Source organism: Pelobates fuscus, chromosome 13, assembly GCF_036172605.1.
Source record: "Pelobates fuscus isolate aPelFus1 chromosome 13, aPelFus1.pri, whole genome shotgun sequence".
Classification (NCBI taxonomy): Eukaryota; Metazoa; Chordata; class Amphibia; order Anura; family Pelobatidae; genus Pelobates; species Pelobates fuscus.
In genome coordinates this window covers 25,641,643-25,662,168 of record NC_086329.1, presented here as the reverse complement: position 1 = coordinate 25,662,168, position 20,526 = coordinate 25,641,643, and the positions used below count along the sequence as shown (strand labels likewise).

General features: G+C 39.6%; 1 protein-coding gene across 2 annotated transcripts in view; it reads right to left on the bottom strand.

Moving 5' to 3' along the window:
* The window catches only part of SRP54 (signal recognition particle 54), a 46,225-nt gene extending 25,768 nt beyond the window's left edge, over nucleotides 1-20,457 (bottom strand). For both annotated transcript variants that reach the window (XM_063439173.1, XM_063439172.1), the window contains exons 1-14: nucleotides 20,244-20,457; nucleotides 17,235-17,338; nucleotides 16,811-16,902; nucleotides 12,649-12,733; nucleotides 11,742-11,846; nucleotides 11,332-11,398; nucleotides 8,433-8,490; nucleotides 7,059-7,209; nucleotides 5,315-5,463; nucleotides 5,071-5,171; nucleotides 2,678-2,764; nucleotides 2,036-2,109; nucleotides 1,609-1,717; nucleotides 914-1,084 (exon numbers count right to left, since the gene is read on the bottom strand). In XM_063439173.1, the coding sequence (XP_063295243.1) occupies nucleotides 914-1,084; nucleotides 1,609-1,717; nucleotides 2,036-2,109; nucleotides 2,678-2,764; nucleotides 5,071-5,171; nucleotides 5,315-5,463; nucleotides 7,059-7,209; nucleotides 8,433-8,490; nucleotides 11,332-11,398; nucleotides 11,742-11,846; nucleotides 12,649-12,733; nucleotides 16,811-16,902; nucleotides 17,235-17,312 (1,327 nt within the window). In that variant the 5' untranslated portion in view covers nucleotides 17,313-17,338; nucleotides 20,244-20,457. The remainder of the gene's footprint in view (nucleotides 1-913; nucleotides 1,085-1,608; nucleotides 1,718-2,035; nucleotides 2,110-2,677; nucleotides 2,765-5,070; nucleotides 5,172-5,314; nucleotides 5,464-7,058; nucleotides 7,210-8,432; nucleotides 8,491-11,331; nucleotides 11,399-11,741; nucleotides 11,847-12,648; nucleotides 12,734-16,810; nucleotides 16,903-17,234; nucleotides 17,339-20,243) is intronic.
* Nucleotides 20,458-20,526: the final 69 nt, after the last annotated feature.

The following is a 20,526-nucleotide window of genomic DNA, read 5'->3' as shown; positions in this document are numbered from 1 at the left end:
GTTAGAATGCTGAAATATTTATGTAGTCAGGATGGATAAATAAAATATGAAGTAAATTAAAAGGAATATGGCAAACAGAATGTTTGGTGCCAAAAATAATTCCTTTATTACAAGTATTAAAATATAATATCTAGACGCGTTTCGCCCAAAAGGCTTCTTCAAGTAGAAAATAATGAAACTTTTTTTTATTATTTTCATTATTATCTACTTGAAGAAGCCTTTTGGGCGAAACGCGTCTAGATATTATATTTTAATACTTGTAATAAAGGAATTATTTTTGGCACCAAACATTCTGTTTGCCATATTCCTTTTAATTTACTTCATATTTTATTTATCCATCCTGACTACATAAATATTTCCGCATTCTAAAAGAAGCACAAATAATCCACAGGTGGGGATTATACCACCCAAACGCTTACATCGAGCAGTTTAGCCTGCTCTGTATACCGTGAGTATATTTTCATCCATTTATTGTTTTACACGTTATACAGAGAGCACTATATTTTATTTCTTTTTTAATTTTCGACTGGACCGGATCAACGCTGGACTTCTGACGCACACTACCTGCTGACCAGCGCTACCTCATACATCCTTGAGTGGGGATTATTCCACTTCACGTACTCCATATCAGAGCTGGATTTTTAGCTCTGAAAAGTGTGAGTAATATTTTATTACTACCATTTTACCATTTTATTCTGCTGACATACTGTACCATTGGGATCTTGTCTTTCTGTTTATCTCCACTGAATTACAAGGGTCAATTCGTAAAGATTATCTTCATCTCCAAGTACCTTCCATATTTTGTGGAACATATCACTTCGGACTTACTGTAGGATTTTGGACTTGTATGTATATATTTTTTATGTGAATTAGGCGCACCCTTTCTTTATACTGAAGAGACAATTATTTTCACCTTTGAAGAGTCCCTTGATTCCTCCCATCTTTTTAACCATCTGAGCAAACTTTGTGTACTGTGCCAGCAGTTCCTGAACGTCTCGTGTAGATACCCCAGATCCTCTGGCTACTCGCTGTATTCTTCCAGGCTGTTTGCTGAAAAGTTTGGCTCCATCCGTGTTATCAAGTTCTAAACAGAAACAAAAAGGTCATAATCTTAAACTGTGCTTTCTACTGGATTTAAAAAACAAACAAACAAAAAAAACACACCTCTTCAACTCACGCAATGTCAAGCATACTATTAAAACTAGATTAGTTGATTAATTCACAGAATTCTGAGAATAATCACATTTTGAGGTGTCTGATGATACAGAATGTCCTCTGCAAAAAAAGCTGTTCATATCTAAAAACTTTTTATTCATTTTGTTTTTACAGGATTCTTCTAAATAATTATTCCAACCATCACAATGCTCATCTTTTGTTAAACATTCTGATGCCTACAAATGTATTTCATATGTAAAGTCATATAAAGTCAGAGAAGTGGCTTGTGTGATATAAATACACTTTTTTTTAATTAACTCCTTCCAAAGGAAAATGTGTGTCAAACAAAAGAACATTCAATAACATCATAAAAGGTTGTTATCCCACTGACAGCAGGATCCCTATCAGTTTGTCTCAGGCCAAGTTCTAGAAATAGATTATGTAAGGATTTACCTTGGTCATTCATACTGTCCATTATGGTCATGAGTTTCTTCAGTCGAGCCATGGATTCCTGCTCGTTCCCTTTGCTCATAAAATCCTGCCCAAATCCAGGAATCATTCCCTGTGAACACAGAGAAAGCAATCATTTTACTAACAAATTACCTTAATGTATCAGTGACGCAGGTGTGACATTGTATCAATTTAAATAATACATTCTAGGTTTTGCATTTTTAAAATCACCTTCTGACTCTATGCTATTGGGCAACATCATACCCTTAAAATCTATAAATGTGACAGCCAAAGATTGTATTTGGTTAGAGAAGTGTTCTTTTATTTCCAACATTAGGACTATATGTTACGCTCTCCCTGCAGTAATAAACTCATTTGTTAATGAGAATTAGACAAAATAAAGCCAAGTTGAGATGTTCCAAGCACTTACCAAGATCTGGCTAAATGGACCCATTTTCATGATGTTTTGAAACTGTTCATACATATCTCGCAGTGTGAACTGACCTAAAGGAAAAGGAAAGAATATTTTAAAAATCAATATTACAGTAAACATGATTAACAGTAGACTGCAAGCAAGCCAATGGAATGTCAAACATAAATGCCATAGTCTAAAAAAAAGGGCACCCTTACTCCAATCACCAACATCCAAGATTGTGAACAGGAATATAGTCGAAAATTAATTTAGGAGACTTAGGTTGGCCATCAATATAACAGTGAATAAGATAAATGGCTACAATTATTGATGGCGTTTTAAAACGCATATTCCAAATCGGATGCAATTGCAGGACTATTCCAATGTTTGAAAACACTGGGACAGCGCACGTTCCTCTATCCATGCTATGCTGTAGAAGAGATTTGAATATTCCATTTCAGATAGGTTTTCCTAGTTACCAAGCACACAACAGTGCCAAAGAGTGTACTATTCTATTATTATTTGGAACGTAATGGTTAAAGCTATGCTCATTAACAATTTATTCCATTTAAATTGCATGATTCTAACCAATACCACACTTTTTTTTCCTCAGCCCATTGAAGCACCTTTTGTGAAGAATGTTTTGGGAGATCGTCTTACCATGTTTCAGTTTCTCTATGAGGGCTTCATTGTCGTCCAGCTTTAATTCATTTACTTTGTCTATCAGACCCTCAATGTCACCCATACCTGAGAAACAAAACAAAAAAGGGTTAAAGTCCTATCAATCTCAAATTGCCAATGAAGAAAGCTGAATATCTCACCTAAACTATATAAAATGATGCAACATGACCCAGCTGGCTCACCCAACTGGTAAAATATAATGAAGCACATCAGCAACTTGACTTCCAAGTAAGATGGGAGGGACTGCATGATGAAAACCCTCAAATTGCCCAAACGCTTTGTATATGCTGCCATTAATAGAATGTGTTTTTTTTTGTTTTGTTTTTTAATAACATTAGATTTTTCATTAAAGAGATCTTTCAAGCACCATAATCTATGATTTTTGCAGCTATAAGCCTACCTCCCAAAAAATAAAAATGTGCCGGTGTAACTTGCTCAGGTCACACAAGTCCCCACGTTGCCCCAACGTTTTCTTGTGACCATATCAGATGCTATTCATAAACGGACAAAAATACATAAAATAAATAGGATCACTGGTATGGTAACTGGAGTACCCTTGTGGGTGTTAGGCAGATGTTTATGTGACATGCCTATGAGATAGCACTTACACGAAAAACAATAGAAGAAGACCCTTTACATGGAAAAGTGACTGCATAGAAATACACAGTAGCAGATTCTACATAGTTGTGTGGCAGGAGAATCAAATAAAAAAAACGGAAAGTCTAAAGACCAGTTTGGTCTAATCCTCCCCACCACTCAATCTCTCCAATGATTTCTGGACCAACTGTTAAAGATTTCGAAGAAACTCATAATACGTCTATAATAACTTGCATGCACAATATCATGTGATTTCTCTTAAAATCTTTAGTGTGCTGCAATTGCCCCCCACTGTTCTAGAATAAAAAAAAAAAAAAAAAAAAAAAAAATATTTATTACCAGCACCACTACAACTTAATGTAGTGGTTCTGGGGACTGTAGCATGCCCCCTACAGTCTTAGTATTGTAAAACACTGGCAGTGTTTACATTGCTGCCTAGAAACACCTCTAGTGGAAGTCACTCAGACGGCCACTAGAGGTGCTTTCTAGTGAAGTGGAGACACTGATTGGCGCAGCCCAGAGTATTGCAGCGCATGCGCAACATGCTCCCAGTGCTTTCCTATGGGAAAGCATTAGATTGGCGGAGATCATTGAGATTGAAACTAACCCCCCCTTCTTCCTTCTGACTAAGCTGTACTACAGCTCTTTGAGAACCATCGGAAAGCTAAAATCGCATGTGTGCACTTCAAAGCAGCACAGAAGCTTCTCAATAAGAAAGCCTCTATTTGGTGTATTCCGCAGCACAAACTCTCAGTCTGTGCATGTGAGATAGAAGAGGGCTTGCAAAGGCTGCAGGAAATAAAAAAATTCATGCAAATTTTCTTCTGGGTAGATCTAATAAAAATTGTTCAAAACAAAAACATTTATAACAGACCGTTCACTTAACGTCCTTGTCAAAGTGCTACATGTTGCATTATTGTCACAACACTGTTGTCCTTGAATATTCTACTTTTAGCACTTCTTCCACACAGTTACCATTTGCCCAATATATATATTAAAAACAAAAAAAAGGAGAGAGCGGGGGGGGGGGAGAGAGAGAGCGGGGGGGGGAGAGAGAGAGCGGGGGGGGAGAGAGAGAGCGGGGGGGAGAGAGAGAGCGGGGGGGAGAGAGAGCGGGGGGGGAGAGAAAGAGCGGGGGGGGAGAGAAAGAGCGGGGGGGGGAGAGAGAGAGCGGGGGGGAGAGAGAGAGCGGGGGGGGGAGAGAGAGAGCGGGGGGGGGAGAGAGAGAGCGGGGGGGGGAGAGAGAGAGCGGGGGGGGGAGAGAGAGAGCGGGGGGGGGGAGAGAGAGAGCGGAGAGAGGGGGGGGAGAGAGGGGGGGGAGAGAGGGGGGGGAGAGAGGGGGGGGAGAGAGGGGGGGAGAGAGGGGGGGAGAGAGGGGGGAGAGAGAGGGGGAGAGAGAGGGGGAGAGAGAGGGGGAGAGAGAGGGGGAGAGAGAGGGGGAGAGAGAGGGGGAGAGAGAGGGGGAGAGAGAGGGGGAGAGAGAGGGGGAGAGAGAGGGGGAGAGAGAGGGGGAGAGAGAGGGGGAGAGAGGGGGAGAGAGAGGGGGAGAGAGAGGGGGAGAGAGAGGGGGAGAGAGAGAGGGGGAGAGAGAGGGGGAGAGAGAGGGGGAGAGAGAGGGGGAGAGAGAGGGGGAGAGAGAGGGGGAGAGAGAGGGGGAGAGAGAGGGGGAGAGAGAGGGGGAGAGAGAGGGGGAGAGAGGGGAGAGAGAGGGGGGGAGAGGGGGGGGAGAGAACACACCCTATATAATAGGATGAAAACACATACATATTGCTTACCAAGGAGTTTGCTAATGAAAGGCTGTGTTTTGAAAGGTTCAAAATCATCTATGTGCTCTCCAGTTCCAATGAAAATGATTGGACTCTTTGTGGCAGCAACACTGTGGAGTAAAAACAATAAAAAGACTGTAGTAGGGAAACAGAATGGAAATCTTTAAAACACATAGCAGGCAACTCCATGATAGACTAGCTGTATCACTAAAAAGAAAAATCTATTTAAAGTAGAAAGATTTCTCATACTTACGCACTGAGTGCTCCACCTCCTTTAGCATGACCGTCTAGCTTGGTTACGATAACGGAAGCCACATCTACTTTGTCTTTGAAGGCTTTGGCTTGAGACTCACAGGCCTGTCCAATGGAGGCATCCATAACATACACAATGTTGTCAGGTTGCTGAAATGTAAATAAATAAATTATATTTTGGATTAATTTGCATACGGATAGATTTACAGCATTGAAATATATCAGAGCAAAATTGTATTTGCTACATTTTTTAGAAAGCCTGCAGATGCTGAAAGGGGTTTTTAATTGATCATGCCTTTCACAAATGTGAAGTTTAGAAGCTCTGCCTTGGGTAGGTATTCGTTGTTACATTCTGCTAGCACTGACAAATTGATACTGACCTGGGGTTGTCTTAAACAAACTCGGTGTGAGCATACGTGCTTGGTGCCCTAACTATCGCGGTACTGCGCGCACACACATTTCAGATTACTGAATGAAATATATGCACACATCTACTGTGGTAATCATATTGATCATATTAAATGTCACCTATTCATTTTAGATATTGGAAAACATATGAATTATATCTAGTGATGCTACATTATATCTGCATGATCGATTCAGATTAAAGTAGCAGCCATAGTTGTTCGCATGTGTACAATGAATAGAATAAAAGCCTAGGCAATTACTTAAAAATACACATTGAGTACTTAAAGGACCAGTATAGGCACCCAGACCACTTCAGCTCAATGAGTGCCAGGTCCCCCAGGTTTAACCCTGCAGCTGTAAACATAGTTTCAGAGAAACTGCCATGTTTACACTGTCTCCCTGACAGCCACTAGAGGCAGCTTCCGCGATTTTCAGTGAGGGTAAAAAAAAAAAAAAAAAAAAAAAAAAAAAAAATCGCACTGAAATGACACCGGACGTCCCCACAGAGTTCAGCATCATTTCAGATCCCCATAGTCAAGCGTTGAGTAATGCTTTCCTATGGGCGGGTTTGAATGCGTGCACATCTGGCAGCGCATGCAGCTTCACTCGGGAGCCGACGTCGGCAGGGGGAGAAGAGGTCACCAGCGAGGGAGCCAGGCGCTGGATTAAGGTAAGTGGCTGAAGGGGTTTTACCCAGCAGGAGGGGTAGGGGCAGACCTATTAACCCTATAGTGCCAGGAAAACGGGTTTGTTTTCCTGGCACTATAGGATCCCTTTAATTTGGACTTAAATAGCTACTAAACTTTGTTTTGTTCTTTAAAAGTGATACTCCAGGCAACACAGCCACTTATTCATAATGAAGTGCGTATGGTGCCTGGCTGTTTTTGAACTAGTTGACACTGAGTGTCCTCAGCCAACCTCATTCCGCATCCTCTTTGCTGCTCTGGCTATTGTTTCTGCATTGCTGGGAGGAAGTGATAACCCAAAATGGCCAGCTGAGCTCGTTATGCCTATCACCGGGTGACGTGGAGTCCCACAAACCCTCAATCAATGACATTTAGTGGAATCTACCAAAAATGGATGCCAGCCATAAAAAAAAATAAAAAAAATTACAATATGATGTCTAACTGCATACAGATAAAATATTTTATGCCGCACCATGGTGCTTGTATGAATATATGACTGGTTTATCATGAGATTTAAACAGATACGAGAATATGATTTAGTAATCCAAAACATACACACAATTCTTTATGATTTAGACTAACCTTTACTGCTTTCTAGATTCCCCAAATCGAACGGATTATATATTTTTTGCCCTTTCACAACAAACTTACCACAGCATTGGAAACTTGTAACATTTCTTCAAACAGAGAATCTTCTTGTTTGTGTCGCCCACTTGTGTCCACAATGATAATCTCAAAATTCTCATTTTTAAATTTCTCCACACCTTCATATGCAATATTGACAGGATCCATTTCTGTGTAACTGGACGGAGAGAGAATGTTGTTTCAGTGTACAAATATTAACTGATGCCATAATGTATTAAAAGGAGTACCGTGGCCCCATTTCCTGGTAATGTGGCAACCCATTTTGCAACAGTTTTATCACTTGTCTTAAAAGGGACACTATAGGCACCCAGATCCCTTAACCCCTTAAGGACACATGACATGTGTGACATGTCATGATTCCCTTTTATTCCAGAAGTTTGGTCCTTAAGGGGTTAAACTCATGGAAGTAGTCTGAGTACAGTGTCCAAGAACGTTCAACGCTGTAATTGTAATTGATTTTGATAAACGGCAATAATTATCTTGCAGGGATAACTCCACCTTTAGTGGCTGTGTCTACCAGACAGCCTGTAGAGGGTCTTTCAGGTGGCTAGGCAACTTATGGTCGCATTACGGACGCTGGACCTCCTCACGCTCTGCATGAGGACACCCAGCGTCACTCAAAACCCTATAGGAAAGCATTATACAATACTTTCCTATGGGGGAAGTCCTAATGCAATTGTGGTGATCGCTGCGCATGCGTATTAGGTGCCCCGCCGGCTGACAGAAGAGGAGGAGCGAAGGCAAAGCCTGACCTAGCGCTGAGGGACATTGGCGCTGGTAAGTAATAAAACCTATATTTTCCCTTGAAAACCTAGCTGTGAATAAACACAGCGTTAATCACTACGGACATGCCAGTTAATGGTCTTAAACATGAAAAATAATTTAAAAAGAGTATAAATAATATGAAACCTAGAGAAATTATTATTAAGGTTTATACAAATTTACAGATTAAATCAGTTTTGCAGATAGATAAATGTGCCAAAATGTACAATAACCAATGTGATAAATGATATATAACCAAACATATTGCTGAAACTAAGCAAATTTGACAAGGTTATTTACTAACGTGAGAATCCAAAGTAATTATATTTTAATTTCAAATTTAAGACCACACTATATATATATATATATATATATATATACATACATACACACACAGGAAACATAGTGTGCTTAGAAAAGATCGTCAGTTTGGCTACTTGTACCTTGTATTTGAAATTCACTTTAGTAAACAACTCTGTAAATGTATATATTATCGAGTAGAAAGTTCTATAGGCTGTCGTTATCGAGCAGATGCTCTATCTTTCTGGTTACTAAAAGACGACACACAGTCACAACATGTTTGAGCATTTAAAGCCAATCGCACAGGTCTCGACTTACCTTCCGTAGAAGGGGATTCTAGCTTTAGTTGCATTCTGTTTCAGCTGATCAAAGGCTCCTACAAAAAAAAGTTGTAACCCATTCATTAAGCACGGGGAATATTCTTAAGAAAACCAGGTACAAAATACACACATTTTCAGCAAGTTTCATTCTGGTATAAATGTTTTTTAGGATGCCTGTTAATGAAGGTTAAAGGCTATCTCGATTTTCAATTCACTTTATTAATTAATTTTTAAAAAGTGTATTCCATTGAATGAAAATGATTTTTACATGATGTATATTGATTTAATACAATTTCACTTTCCATCTGGCTGATCAGCCAGGTTCAGTCAGTCAGACTCTTATCTGACCAACTGCTGCTCAACCTACCTTACCTGCTGCTGTGATTGTTCTACGTGAAATTGCAGCAGCAATCAAGCTAGGCTGCGCAGCAGTTGGTCAGATAACAATAGTGTCTCCCAACATGACTGCTCAATTCCATAAAAATACATCATAATTTAAAAACATAAATTTTTACTTACCGTAAATTTCTTTTTTCTGAAGATTAGAGGCAGTGCTTTACCAATGGGATTTCTAATCTGGAGGGAAAAATGGGCAGGCAATTCTCCAACTTTTTTAAGACACTCCCCTTAATTAAACTACATTCCTTTAAATAACAGCTCACCTCAAACAACCCCAGAAAATACACAAGCCGATACATGCACAATTCCGAGTTTATTAGAAAAAAAGGGGGGAGGAATTATAGCACTGCCTCTAATCTTCAGGAAAAAGACATTTACGGTAAGTAAAAATTTATGTTTTTCCCTTCAGATTAGAGGCAGTGCTTTACCAATGGGATATGACAAAGCAATTCCAAAGGGCGGGATTTATTTCACCACTGCTTGTAGCACCTTTCGCCCAAAAGCTGCATCTTCTGAGGCCAGTATGTCTAACCTGTAATGCTTCGAGAATGTATGCAGAGAAGACCAAGTAGCCGCTGAACAAATCTGAGAAGGAGTAGCTGCCGCATGCAGAGCCCAAGACGTAGATATAGCCCTGGTTGAATGGGCCTTTAGGGGGCCTGAAATTTCCGCGTTGCTTGAGGAATAAGCCAAAAGAATACAATCCTTCAGCCATCTAGCCAGAGAACTCTTTGAAGCGTTCATCCCTTTCCTTGTGCCATTTATCAAGACTAAAAGACTAATTTATCTTTTCTAAAAGATTCAGTAGATTCAAGATATTGCATAAGACATCTCTTCACGTCTAGGCAGTGAAACTTTCTTTCCAAGGCAATTGAAGGATTTTGGCAGAAAGTAGGCAATACCACTTCTTGGTTGATGATAAAAGAATTCAAAACCTTATGAATAAATGAAGGGTCGAGCTTTAAAACCACCTTGTCTTGATGAAAGACCAAAAACGGAAAATTCGGCCGTAGAGCTTGGATTTCTCCCACCCTCTTGGCCGATGTGATTGCCACCAAAAAAACTTTTTTAAAGATAAAATCTTCAGAGATGCCTCTGCTAGAGGTTCAAAGGGCGGCTCACAAAGAGCGGATAAAACTAAATTTAGATCCCAGGGCGGACAGGTTTCCCTTATGTTTGGAACTAAACGGCCCAGAGCCCTGAAGAATCTAGATATCAGAATGTTTGAGGCTAAACACCTGAAAGAAAAGAAACTGATAGCTGAAACTTGTAATTTTAAAGATGCTGGCTTCAATCCCTTTGCGAATCCCATCTGAAGGAATTTGAGAATCTTTTGGATAGAGGTGGAAACAGGGTCCTCTTTAAACCTACAACACCACTGACAAAATTTCTTCCAAATCTTGGAGTAAACTTTAGACGTAGACTCTTTTTTAGTAGCCAATAAAATTGTTATGACCTCAGGATCTAGCCCTTTACTCTTTAAAATCTGGAGTTCAGACACCAAGCCGTCAACTGGAATCTCTGAAGGGTTGGAAGAGGAACCATGGAGTGATCTAGAATTTCTTCTGACAGAGGAAGCTTCCAAAAAGTGGCCCCTGGAATATTTAGAAGAACCGAAAACCAACTTCTTCTTGGCCACCAGGGGAGGATTATGATAATCCTTACTTTTTCCAACTTGATCTTTTGAAGCACTTTGGGAATAAGAACTACTGGTGGGAATACATATGCAAGGTTGAACTTCCATGGTACTGACAGAGCATCTATGATATCTGGCTTGTCTGCAGGGTTCAGAGATGCAAACCGTCTTGTCTTCCTGTTTGTCCTGGAGGCCATAAGGTCTATTTCTGGACAACCGAAACGGTCTGAAATAAGCCTGAAAATTCTGCACGAAAGGGACCAATCTGTTTGTTTTAAGTGATGACGACTCAGGGCGTCTGCCAATACGTCGAATTTTCCCAGTATGTGAACCGCCGAGATCGATAGGAGGTGCACTTCCGACCACAGCATGATCTTTGAACATATCTTAAAAAAGTTGGAGAATTGCCTGCCTATTTTTCCCTCCAGATTAGAAATCCCATTGGTAAAGCACTGCCTCTAATCTGAAGGGAAAATAAAGTTTAATTAAATGTAATAAACTTGCAAAAAAAAGAAAGATGAACATTTGATGACAGTTGTCCTTTATAATTAATGACGAATTATATTTATTGGAAGGATAGACACATGGCAGCAGCTAATAATAAAATAATTAAAATCAAATCCTGGCAGATTAAAGAAGGGGTACAGATATTAGTTTAATCCCAATACTTACAAATGTGTTTAGTTCAAAACTTAGTTAAAAGTATTTCACACATTGCAGGTTTAAAACCATGACATCTTTCACAAAAATGTACACTATTCACCCTTTGAATGTCTCAAACTGAGACAATCTCAGCAGGCTTCAGTGTTACATAAAATAAATAAGGTAAAGTAAAAAGCCAAACAAAAGATTGAAAACTAACCTGCTCTGAATGTGTCCGCACATATCAAACATGTCTTCCAACCTTTCCTCTGATAGTAATATGCCAACTGTAAGACAAAATTTACAACAGATCCATTAGATGAACTTAAATTAACCTGGAAATCTCAGAACTAGGTCTGAAAAAGATTAGTTCAAAGAAAGAGTTTGCTCAGATTTGATGTAAGCAGGACTGGAAATGTCTGCAAGTCTTTTTACTGTAAGGGGACGAAAGAAAATGGTACTTTTACATATGCACGACTAAAGGACTAGAACCCTTGTACTGAATTTATTTTGTTATGTAGTTGATGAGTAATAAAAAGAATGTGGCTTGTGGTTGCCACTATCCCTTTGCAAAACAAATACCATAATGAAGATGAATCTAGCCTTTGGCCCATCTTGTTCTTCACTTACCTTTGAACATGTGGTTGTTTTTCCACTTCCTTGTAAACCCACAAACATTATGACATTTGGTTTTCCTTTAGTTGGAGTCCATGCTTTAACCCCAGGATCAACTAGCTGTGGAGAATAATAAACCAGTTATGGGTCACAAATATTCTCACATGGAAATTTTACAACATGGTCATCTATGGTGAACTCTACATTAACTGATAGAGCACAAGAAACAGCTGATATCAAAGTTTGACAAACATGTCCTTTAAAGGGGTACTCCAGCCCAGAATGTACACAACATCTAACATAATACTACAGCTGCACTTTGCCTTTATGTAATAAAAACACCTGCAGATCACTGGAAGTCAAAATATAGCTCCTCAATTGCCGTGGAACACCCACTCCAGTGATGTCTAGCCGGCCATAGAATTACTCCTTTACTTTTAGGAGGATTGCTGAACATCTTGGACTTGTAGTTTAACCACAGATGGAAAGCAGTTCTTCAGAATGACAGGCAATAAAGCCAACCTAAAGGTGCAGATTTACTGCAGGATCCCCTCCTACCAACTGGTATCCAGCAAATTGAATGATGTCCTGTTGGCCACTTTATGTTTGAAGTGTATACAGAGGAGATAATATATATATATATATATATATATATATATATATATATATATATATATATATATATATATATATATATATATATATATATATATATATATATATATATATATATATATATATATATATATATATATTTTAAGATACCTATTTAAAAAGCAAATAACTCAAATCAGAGAGTCAAAAATTGACAAGACAATTATCTTATGTAGGAGTAAAGAAACTTGCAACTTTAAAATTTAAAAAAAGGCCAGCAGGACTCCCCAAAATTAAATATATACATTCTTTTAAACTAGTCGTTTACCTTGACAAGTTCTTTGAAGACAGCATGCTGGATCATCTTGCGCTTATTCAAGCCAGATGCCATTTCTTCCAGATCAATAGCAGACCTACACAAAAAACAAAGCGCTTTAGTACCTTTAGAAATAAAAAATAGGGGATTTCCTAAACTAACTAAATAAAATATATTTAAAAAGCTGCACACACAAGAATATATATTGAGGCAAAATGCATTAGAGGAAAGAAACTTTTTTACGAATGCTCAGAAAATATATGAGGGTTTGTAGATTAAAGGGACACTATAAGCACCCAGATCACTTTATCTCGTTTAATCTGGTTAGTGTACAATGGACACTGGCCTTGCAGTGCTGAATAACTGTTAAAGGACCACTATAGTGCCAGGAAAACATACTATAGTGCCCTGAGGGTGCCCCACCCTCAGGGACCCCCTCCCGCCGGGCTCTGGGGAGAGGAAGGGGTTAAACACTTACCTTTCTCCAGCGCCGGGCGGGGAGCTCTCCTCCTCCTCTCCGCCTCCGATCCTCCCTTTCGGCTGAATGCGCATGCGCGGCAAGTGCTGCGCGCGCATTCAGCCGGTCTCATAAGAAAGCATTTACAATGCTTTTCTATGGACGCTTGCGTGCTCTCACTGTGATTTTCACAGTCAGAATCACGCAAGCGCCTCTAGCAGCTGTCAGAGAGACAGCCACTAGAGGATTTGGAGGCTGGATTAACCCTATTATAAACATAGCAGTTTCTCTGAAACTGCTATGTTTATATAAAAAAAAAAGGGTTAATCCTAGAGGGACCTGGCAACCAGACCACTTCATTAAGCTGAAGTGGTCTGGGTGCCTAGAGTGGTCCTTTAAGCTAGGTTAGTAGCATTTTCATCTATAACTTTCCAATGCTTATATTTCAGGATGAGTCTAACAGACTGTTGAAGATACATTGTAAGTTTTATTTTAACATTTTATTGTATTCAAGGGACACTCAAAACACCAGAACAACTACGGTTTGTAGTGTGGTATGGAGACTGTCCCTTCAGTCTCAGTAATCCAAACACTGTCTTTTCTGATCCAACTCAGAAAGCATCTAGAAACCCTTTGGTGTATATATAAATAACTAAGATGGGGAGAGCACAGAGCTTCCAAAACAAGAGGTTCTAATAAATAAATATATATGTTACAGTTAAAGTGCAGAAAATGATTTCGTTTCTCAAATATTTCTCACATTACCTAGGTAATCTGCAAATTACCTAAATAATCTGCACATTACCTACTAGTTAAAATGCAAAAAAAACAAAGAACAAAAAGTTCTATGTCCCTGTGTAACACCCGTGCACACTACCCCAAAATCTCCCAAGAGGGAGCAGTGGTGTTAGATGTTACGCAGAGACAGGAGTACCGATATGAGACTCCAGATGTCTCAGAGGGGCTTAACCCAAAGTATAAACAGAACAATAAACAAGGAGATATGCAAATCGTCTCAGTATGTAAATGGGACTCACTGCATAGTCTGGAAAAATATATAGCGCTGTTGAGTCTGAATACAAGACCTGGCTATCAAAATAATATGGTCAGAGACCCCAATCAAACAAAGTATATACAAGTGATCCTACAATCCAATGCCAGCCCAGGGTAGTAAAGATAAGGAGATAATTTAGTGGATATCCTCACTCCACCCTAATAATACGCTTTATTGTGATCTGCTATAGGGATATGAGTGTCAAATAACTGAATCTCCATAAACTATACATCCTAGGGAATGTCAGTGTTAGGATAAATAAAGGCTCAAAGTTTGAGCTATCTTCAGGACAGAGAGAGATTGAAACTGATATAGGAGTAAAAAAAGTCAGTCAAAATCAGACTGATGATTTAAATTAAGAAAGCCTCTCTCCCTGTAAAACTAACTAGACAGGCATAGGAAAGAAAAAGAAGGAAATTAAATTAAATAGTGATCATGGTGCTACAAACACCAGTGCCCAGTGCAGAGAAAACGCCCAACGTACGTTTCGGTGCTAAGGAGATGCACCTTCGTCAGGGGCCAACATATGACTGATAGGAAGCCTCTTAAATACCCCAACTACAAGGGGACATGATTACCTTATGGCCAATAGGATGTAGGGGTGTGTATCACCAGCTGTCTGTAATATCCTGACGCATCCGGCATTTCCCTAACTGGGCGTGGCCCGTTCGTCATCGCCGCTCAGCTCCGCCCATCATCCTCACGTGGGCGGACCCCATGTGACAGCGGGGCAAACTGAATTGTCTCCCCGCTCAATTCAAACTCAATTCAGTTTGCCCCGCTGTCACATGGCCCACGTGAGGATGATGGGCGGAGCTGAGCGGCGATGACGAACGGGCCACGCCCAGTTAGGGAAATGCCGGATGCGTCATGTGACGCGCGGCACGGCAGGTCACGTGACCGGCTATAGACTCCTCCTCCATACTCACCACGGAGTTGATGCGGTCGCAGTCTGACAGCCAGGATATTACAGACAGCTGGTGATACACACCCCTACATCCTATTGGCCATAAGGTAATCATGTCCCCTGGTATTTAAGAGGCTTCCTATCAGTCATATGTTGGCCCCTGACGAAGGTGCATCTCCTTAGCACCGAAACGTGCGTTTCCCTAGGACGTACGTACGTTTCCCTATACATTCCCTAGGATGTATAGATTATGGAGATTCAGTTATTTGACACTCATATCCCTATAGCAGATCACAATAAAGCGTATTATTAGGGTGGAGTGAGGATATCCACTAAATTATCTCCTTATATTTACTACCCTGGGCTGGCATTGGATTGTAGGATCACTTGTATATACTTTGTTTGATTGGGGTCTCTGACCATATTATTTTGATAGCCAGGTCTTGTATTCAGACTCAACCGCGCTATATATTTTTCCAGACTATGCAGTGAGTCCCATTTACATACTGAGACGATTTGCATATCTCCTTGTTTATTGTTCTAGTTAAAATGCAATAAAATAATTCTGTCCTCCATCTCGGAGGGGCTCACAGCTCTGGAGGACACCATGGTGTGCACAGGCTGCTGTTCTGTTCTTGTCTGGACCACATAGTCACATACCTCTTCAAACAGTTATCCCGAACTGGTAAGAAACGAGGAGCCCCCACCACCACAAGAGAGTGAGCGCTTCCTGCACATTATGCAGCAACACCCTGAAATGATCTGAGCAGATGCTCTCCACTGTTCTCAATATCATATATTTGAAGACTGTCGGAATCAGTGGTCCATGAGCAGACCTCTCCTTGGTCTCATTCTCCTCAATGAGAGAAATATTTCTCAGACTTGTTAGTAGCCAGCCGCCTCTGAGAAGCAACAAGCCATGTGTCTATGCTTTGAGAATTTGATGGTGGAGGGCATTGAAAGGAACTTGCTCACAAAAAGAATAGAGACAGGTTCACACAGAATCGTTCTGCCTTCAGACAAGAAGTGAACGACTCTGCAGCGACTGCACTGAAAGGGTGAAACCAGTTCTGCGAGGACGTTTTTGTAATAAATAATTTCCTTTTCACCAAGGGAAAGAAACAAACTTTTGCACTGAAAGGGTGAAACAGGTTCTGCAAGGATGTTTTTTGTAATAAACAATTCCTCTTTTACCGAGGGAAAGAAACAAACATTTTGCACTTTAACTATACGGAAGCAGTTAATGTGCATATTACCTAAGTAAAGTGCGGAAAACTTGATTCCGCACTTTAACAAAGCAAATCAGTTAATCTGCAGATTAACTAGGTAATGTGCACATTAACTGATTTCTCACTTTAACTGTAACATATATATAAATGAATCTCGACACCCTCATTTTCATAGGAAATTAACTTTGATTGCTTACCATTTGCAATAATATTAGCTACATCTGATCTTTTTATCTACTTAATTATTTTATATTAAAGACAAGCTGAATGTACCCAGACCATTTCATCTCAATGAAGTGGTTGGGGTGCAGTTTTAACTCGTTAATGTAAAACATTCAAGATATACCTTGAAGGATTACCATACACATACTGACACCACTAGAGGCGCTTCTGCTGTAACAGAGTGAAACTCTGCTATTATGAACCAGTGTTTTTGGTAAAAGTGACCCTTCAAAATCCAATATAAACAATAATCCAGTGTAGGTAACCAACTTACTAAATAAATGTTATTTTAATATTTAACTTACTTGACATTTTCTCTTAGCTGCTTTACAAGTTTTATGTTCACATCAGCTTCTAGTAGAGCCGCACAGACTTCTTTCAGCATAGCACCGAGAACCTAAAACATACACACATTTGAAAAAGCCTTGCTATATTATGTCAAAGAATTATGGCTAACCTGTGGTGCCATGTGCAAAAATATAAATACAAGACACCTGAAGAAACAAAGTTTAAAGCTACAGTGATTTCCTAAGCAAGAAATATGTGTAAAAAAATAAAAAATGTCAAAATCAATATTGGACAGTGTGAACAGCAGATGAAATTACATTTGGATAAAGAATTAAACAATGATGGCCTGAAATAAACAGTTTGTTGCTTACTATATATCCATGTATGATAGGGAGGCGTGAATCTGAACACTTCAAGGAATACTCTAACATATCAACTTACCTCTTCATTAATGATTGTAGCATTGCTCAATGAGCGCAGTGCTGATGTGATTTTTCTTCCTAAATCTGCCAAAACCATCTTGAACGCCTATAGTTTTACCCAACCTGCAACAACAAAAAAACATGTAATTGCTATATGTATCTCCATTTTACTCAGAAGACTCAAAGCAAAGTCTGTGCTAGTTAGTTAATAACAAGAGAATGTGATTAATAGGGTACATATAGATAATCTGTAATCAGTTATCTCAACAACAAGCATGACATATACAAAAGATGATAGAAACATAGGATGTGACGGCAGATAAGAACCATTTGGCTTAAACTCCTACACTGTGTTAACCTCTACCACTGGAAGGCTATTCCATGCATCCACAACACTCAGTAAAGTAATACGTCCTGATATTTTTAAACCTGTGCCCTAATTTAAGACGGTCTTGGTATGGTAGTTTTTCTTCTTTTAAATATAAATATAGTCTCCTCCTTTACTGTGTTGATTCCCTTTATGTATTTAAATGTTTCTATCATACCCCCCTGTCTAGTCTTTCCTCCAAGCTATACATGTTAAGATCATTTAACCTTTCCTTGTACTTTTATCCTCCAATCCATGAACCAGTTTAGTAGCCCTTCTCTGAACGCTCTCCAAAGTATCATGATAGATCGAATAAAAAAAAAAAAAAAAGGTCTTGACAATTAATTTCACATATACAAATAAAAAAAATAAAAATACATTGGTCTTTCCTCTGTATATTACTTTTATGCCCCATGTTGCTACTAGAGACTGCCTCATCTCAACCAAGGGAGGTAAAGAGAAAAAAAGTATTCAGACCTACCTCCAAGTCAACTAATAGTGCTGAGGCACAAACAAGTGTACTGAGAGACTGCTCACTAGGATCTTCCAAAAGTCCCTTTCTGTGAACCCATTTGAGTTGTCAGTCCCTTTGCAGTTGTACAGCAAGGAAGCAATGACAGACAGGCTGGGTGCATTTTCAGGTACACAGTCTGACACTGCTCCCTCACAGTACTATGCTGTACTTGATGAGGGAGCAAACAGGGAGATGATGTCATAAATTTACCATTTCATTCTTGATGAGGAGATTACAAGTATGATGTTGAGGCGTTGACTGGGGCTAGGGTAATGAGGTAATGTAATGGGCTAATGATGAGAAATATGAAGTCATGCAATTTGTGCTGGGAGTTATAGGGCTGGATATTGTTGAGGGGATTCAGACGTTGGGGTGAGTTGGTTATGAGACTGGGAGGCAATGAGGGAGAATAGCAGGGACACTAGACTATAGGAATTGATTAATGTAATTGGAGATAAGGGAACATAACTAAGACTATAAGGCAAATTACAATCCAGTTCAATTTAGGCAGGGCAATCAATGCAAATGTAGAGAAGAACTAGAAACAGTTTAATTTCTCCTCTTTCCTGTATACTTTCTTTACGCTGACGACCAGGTAAACAGGTCAGAGATCATGATAAGGATTGACAATGAGCCAAGTTGCAGGATAAGAGAGTGTGGATTTCTACATTTTAAAGGGGCGCGCCTAGTAACAAAATGACTCCATGTTAATATATTATTTTTTGTGCGTGAATGCTGTCCCTTTTTAAGGCAACAAAAAACACTGTTGATGACAAAAGGCAATGTTTACATCTGTCCAAGAACAACCCTCTGGTGGCAGTCACTAGAGGCACTTCCTCCTTAAGACCTTTGACATTATCACACACACTCTCTACAGCTTCTCTATAAAATATTGGATTACATTTTCTCTACGAGAACCAATGGATTGTTGGAAAAGGGTGATTGGTGCGTGACAATTTTCCCTGAAGCATAAACTACCAACATATTCCACAGGTCTCAAAACTGTTCTATAAATTCAATCCGAATACGCACTTACTATTTTGGAAGAAATAACCTTATTTAATTCGCTGGAATAAAACCCAATAGCTTCATCTATTTTTCCATTACAACAGCAGAGTAAACATTGAAAAGTGTAGACATATGGAATAACAGGTGAGGGCAAGTAGAATGGACAATATAGCAGGCGGTTTTGAGGCGTTAACCAATAAGACATATGGGAATAACAAGGTTTATTCACCAAGTGTGAGTCATGAAGAATTCAATTAAAAACTATTAAAAGCTTTCCTTACCCGCACCTTGATAACCCACGTTGCTTCCTCTGCTAAACATATCATCCAAAAAACAAACCCCATAACTGTAAACCATCCTAATCTACTTTTTTCCGTAAACAAAATACATCAGGAAGTATTACTTTTACCAACTGTTGTGGATGCATGGAATAGCCTTCCAGCTGAAGTGGTAGAGGTTAACACAGTAAAGGAGTTTAAGCATGCATGGGATAGGCATAAGGCTATCCGAACTATAAGATAAGGCCAGAGACTAATGAAAGTATTTAGAAAATTGGGCAGACTAGATGGGCCGAATGGTTCTTATCTGCCATCACATTCTATGTTTCTATCCTACCCTTACCTCTTGTGCCCCTTTACCCTCACTCCCTCTAGTATATAAAGCTCATTTGATCAGGGCCCTCAACACCCCGTTTCCGTGCGTCCAACTTGTCTCGTTGCGAATACATTTCTGTTAGTCCACCTATTGTACAGCGCTACGGAATTTGTTGGCATTTTACAAAGACAGTAATACAAAAAATTCTACGTCTGTTAGTCCACCTATTGTACAGCGCTACAGAATTTGTTGGCGTTTTACAAATACAGTAATACAAAATATTCTACGTCTGTTAGTCCACCTATTGTACAGCGCTACGGAATATGTTGGCATTTTACAAACACAGTAATACAAAAAATTCTAAGTCAATTTTCTAAATTTTAAGGCAAAATTGGAAAACTGTAAACATGGTCCAACATTTTGGGGTTTTTTTTTTTTTGTCTATTTTGGGTTTAAAAATAAATCAATGAAAGGTTTGAATTCCTGATAGTCTCCCACATTACAGACTGGCCCTGTTACAGTGTGGTGCGCAGTGGTTATAGTACCGCTTGTGAAATCAGCCCCCAGCTGGGGGATCCTATGGCCTTCCCACGGTCTCTAGGGAGCTGCCTCGCTGCTGGCTCTTCTTTCCTGTTATTGGAGGAGTCCCAGGGAATCAGACACCGAATACACCCCCAGCGTAACGAAGGGACCGGTGAGATCCAAAAAACAAGCTCACAACTTCCGCTCTGTGTGAAACGTCACCACATACAGGCAACCTTTGACCTTCAGATGGTTTCTACTTCCGGTGTGTCTGTATGCCATACCATAGAGTGTGCGTTAGGTTAG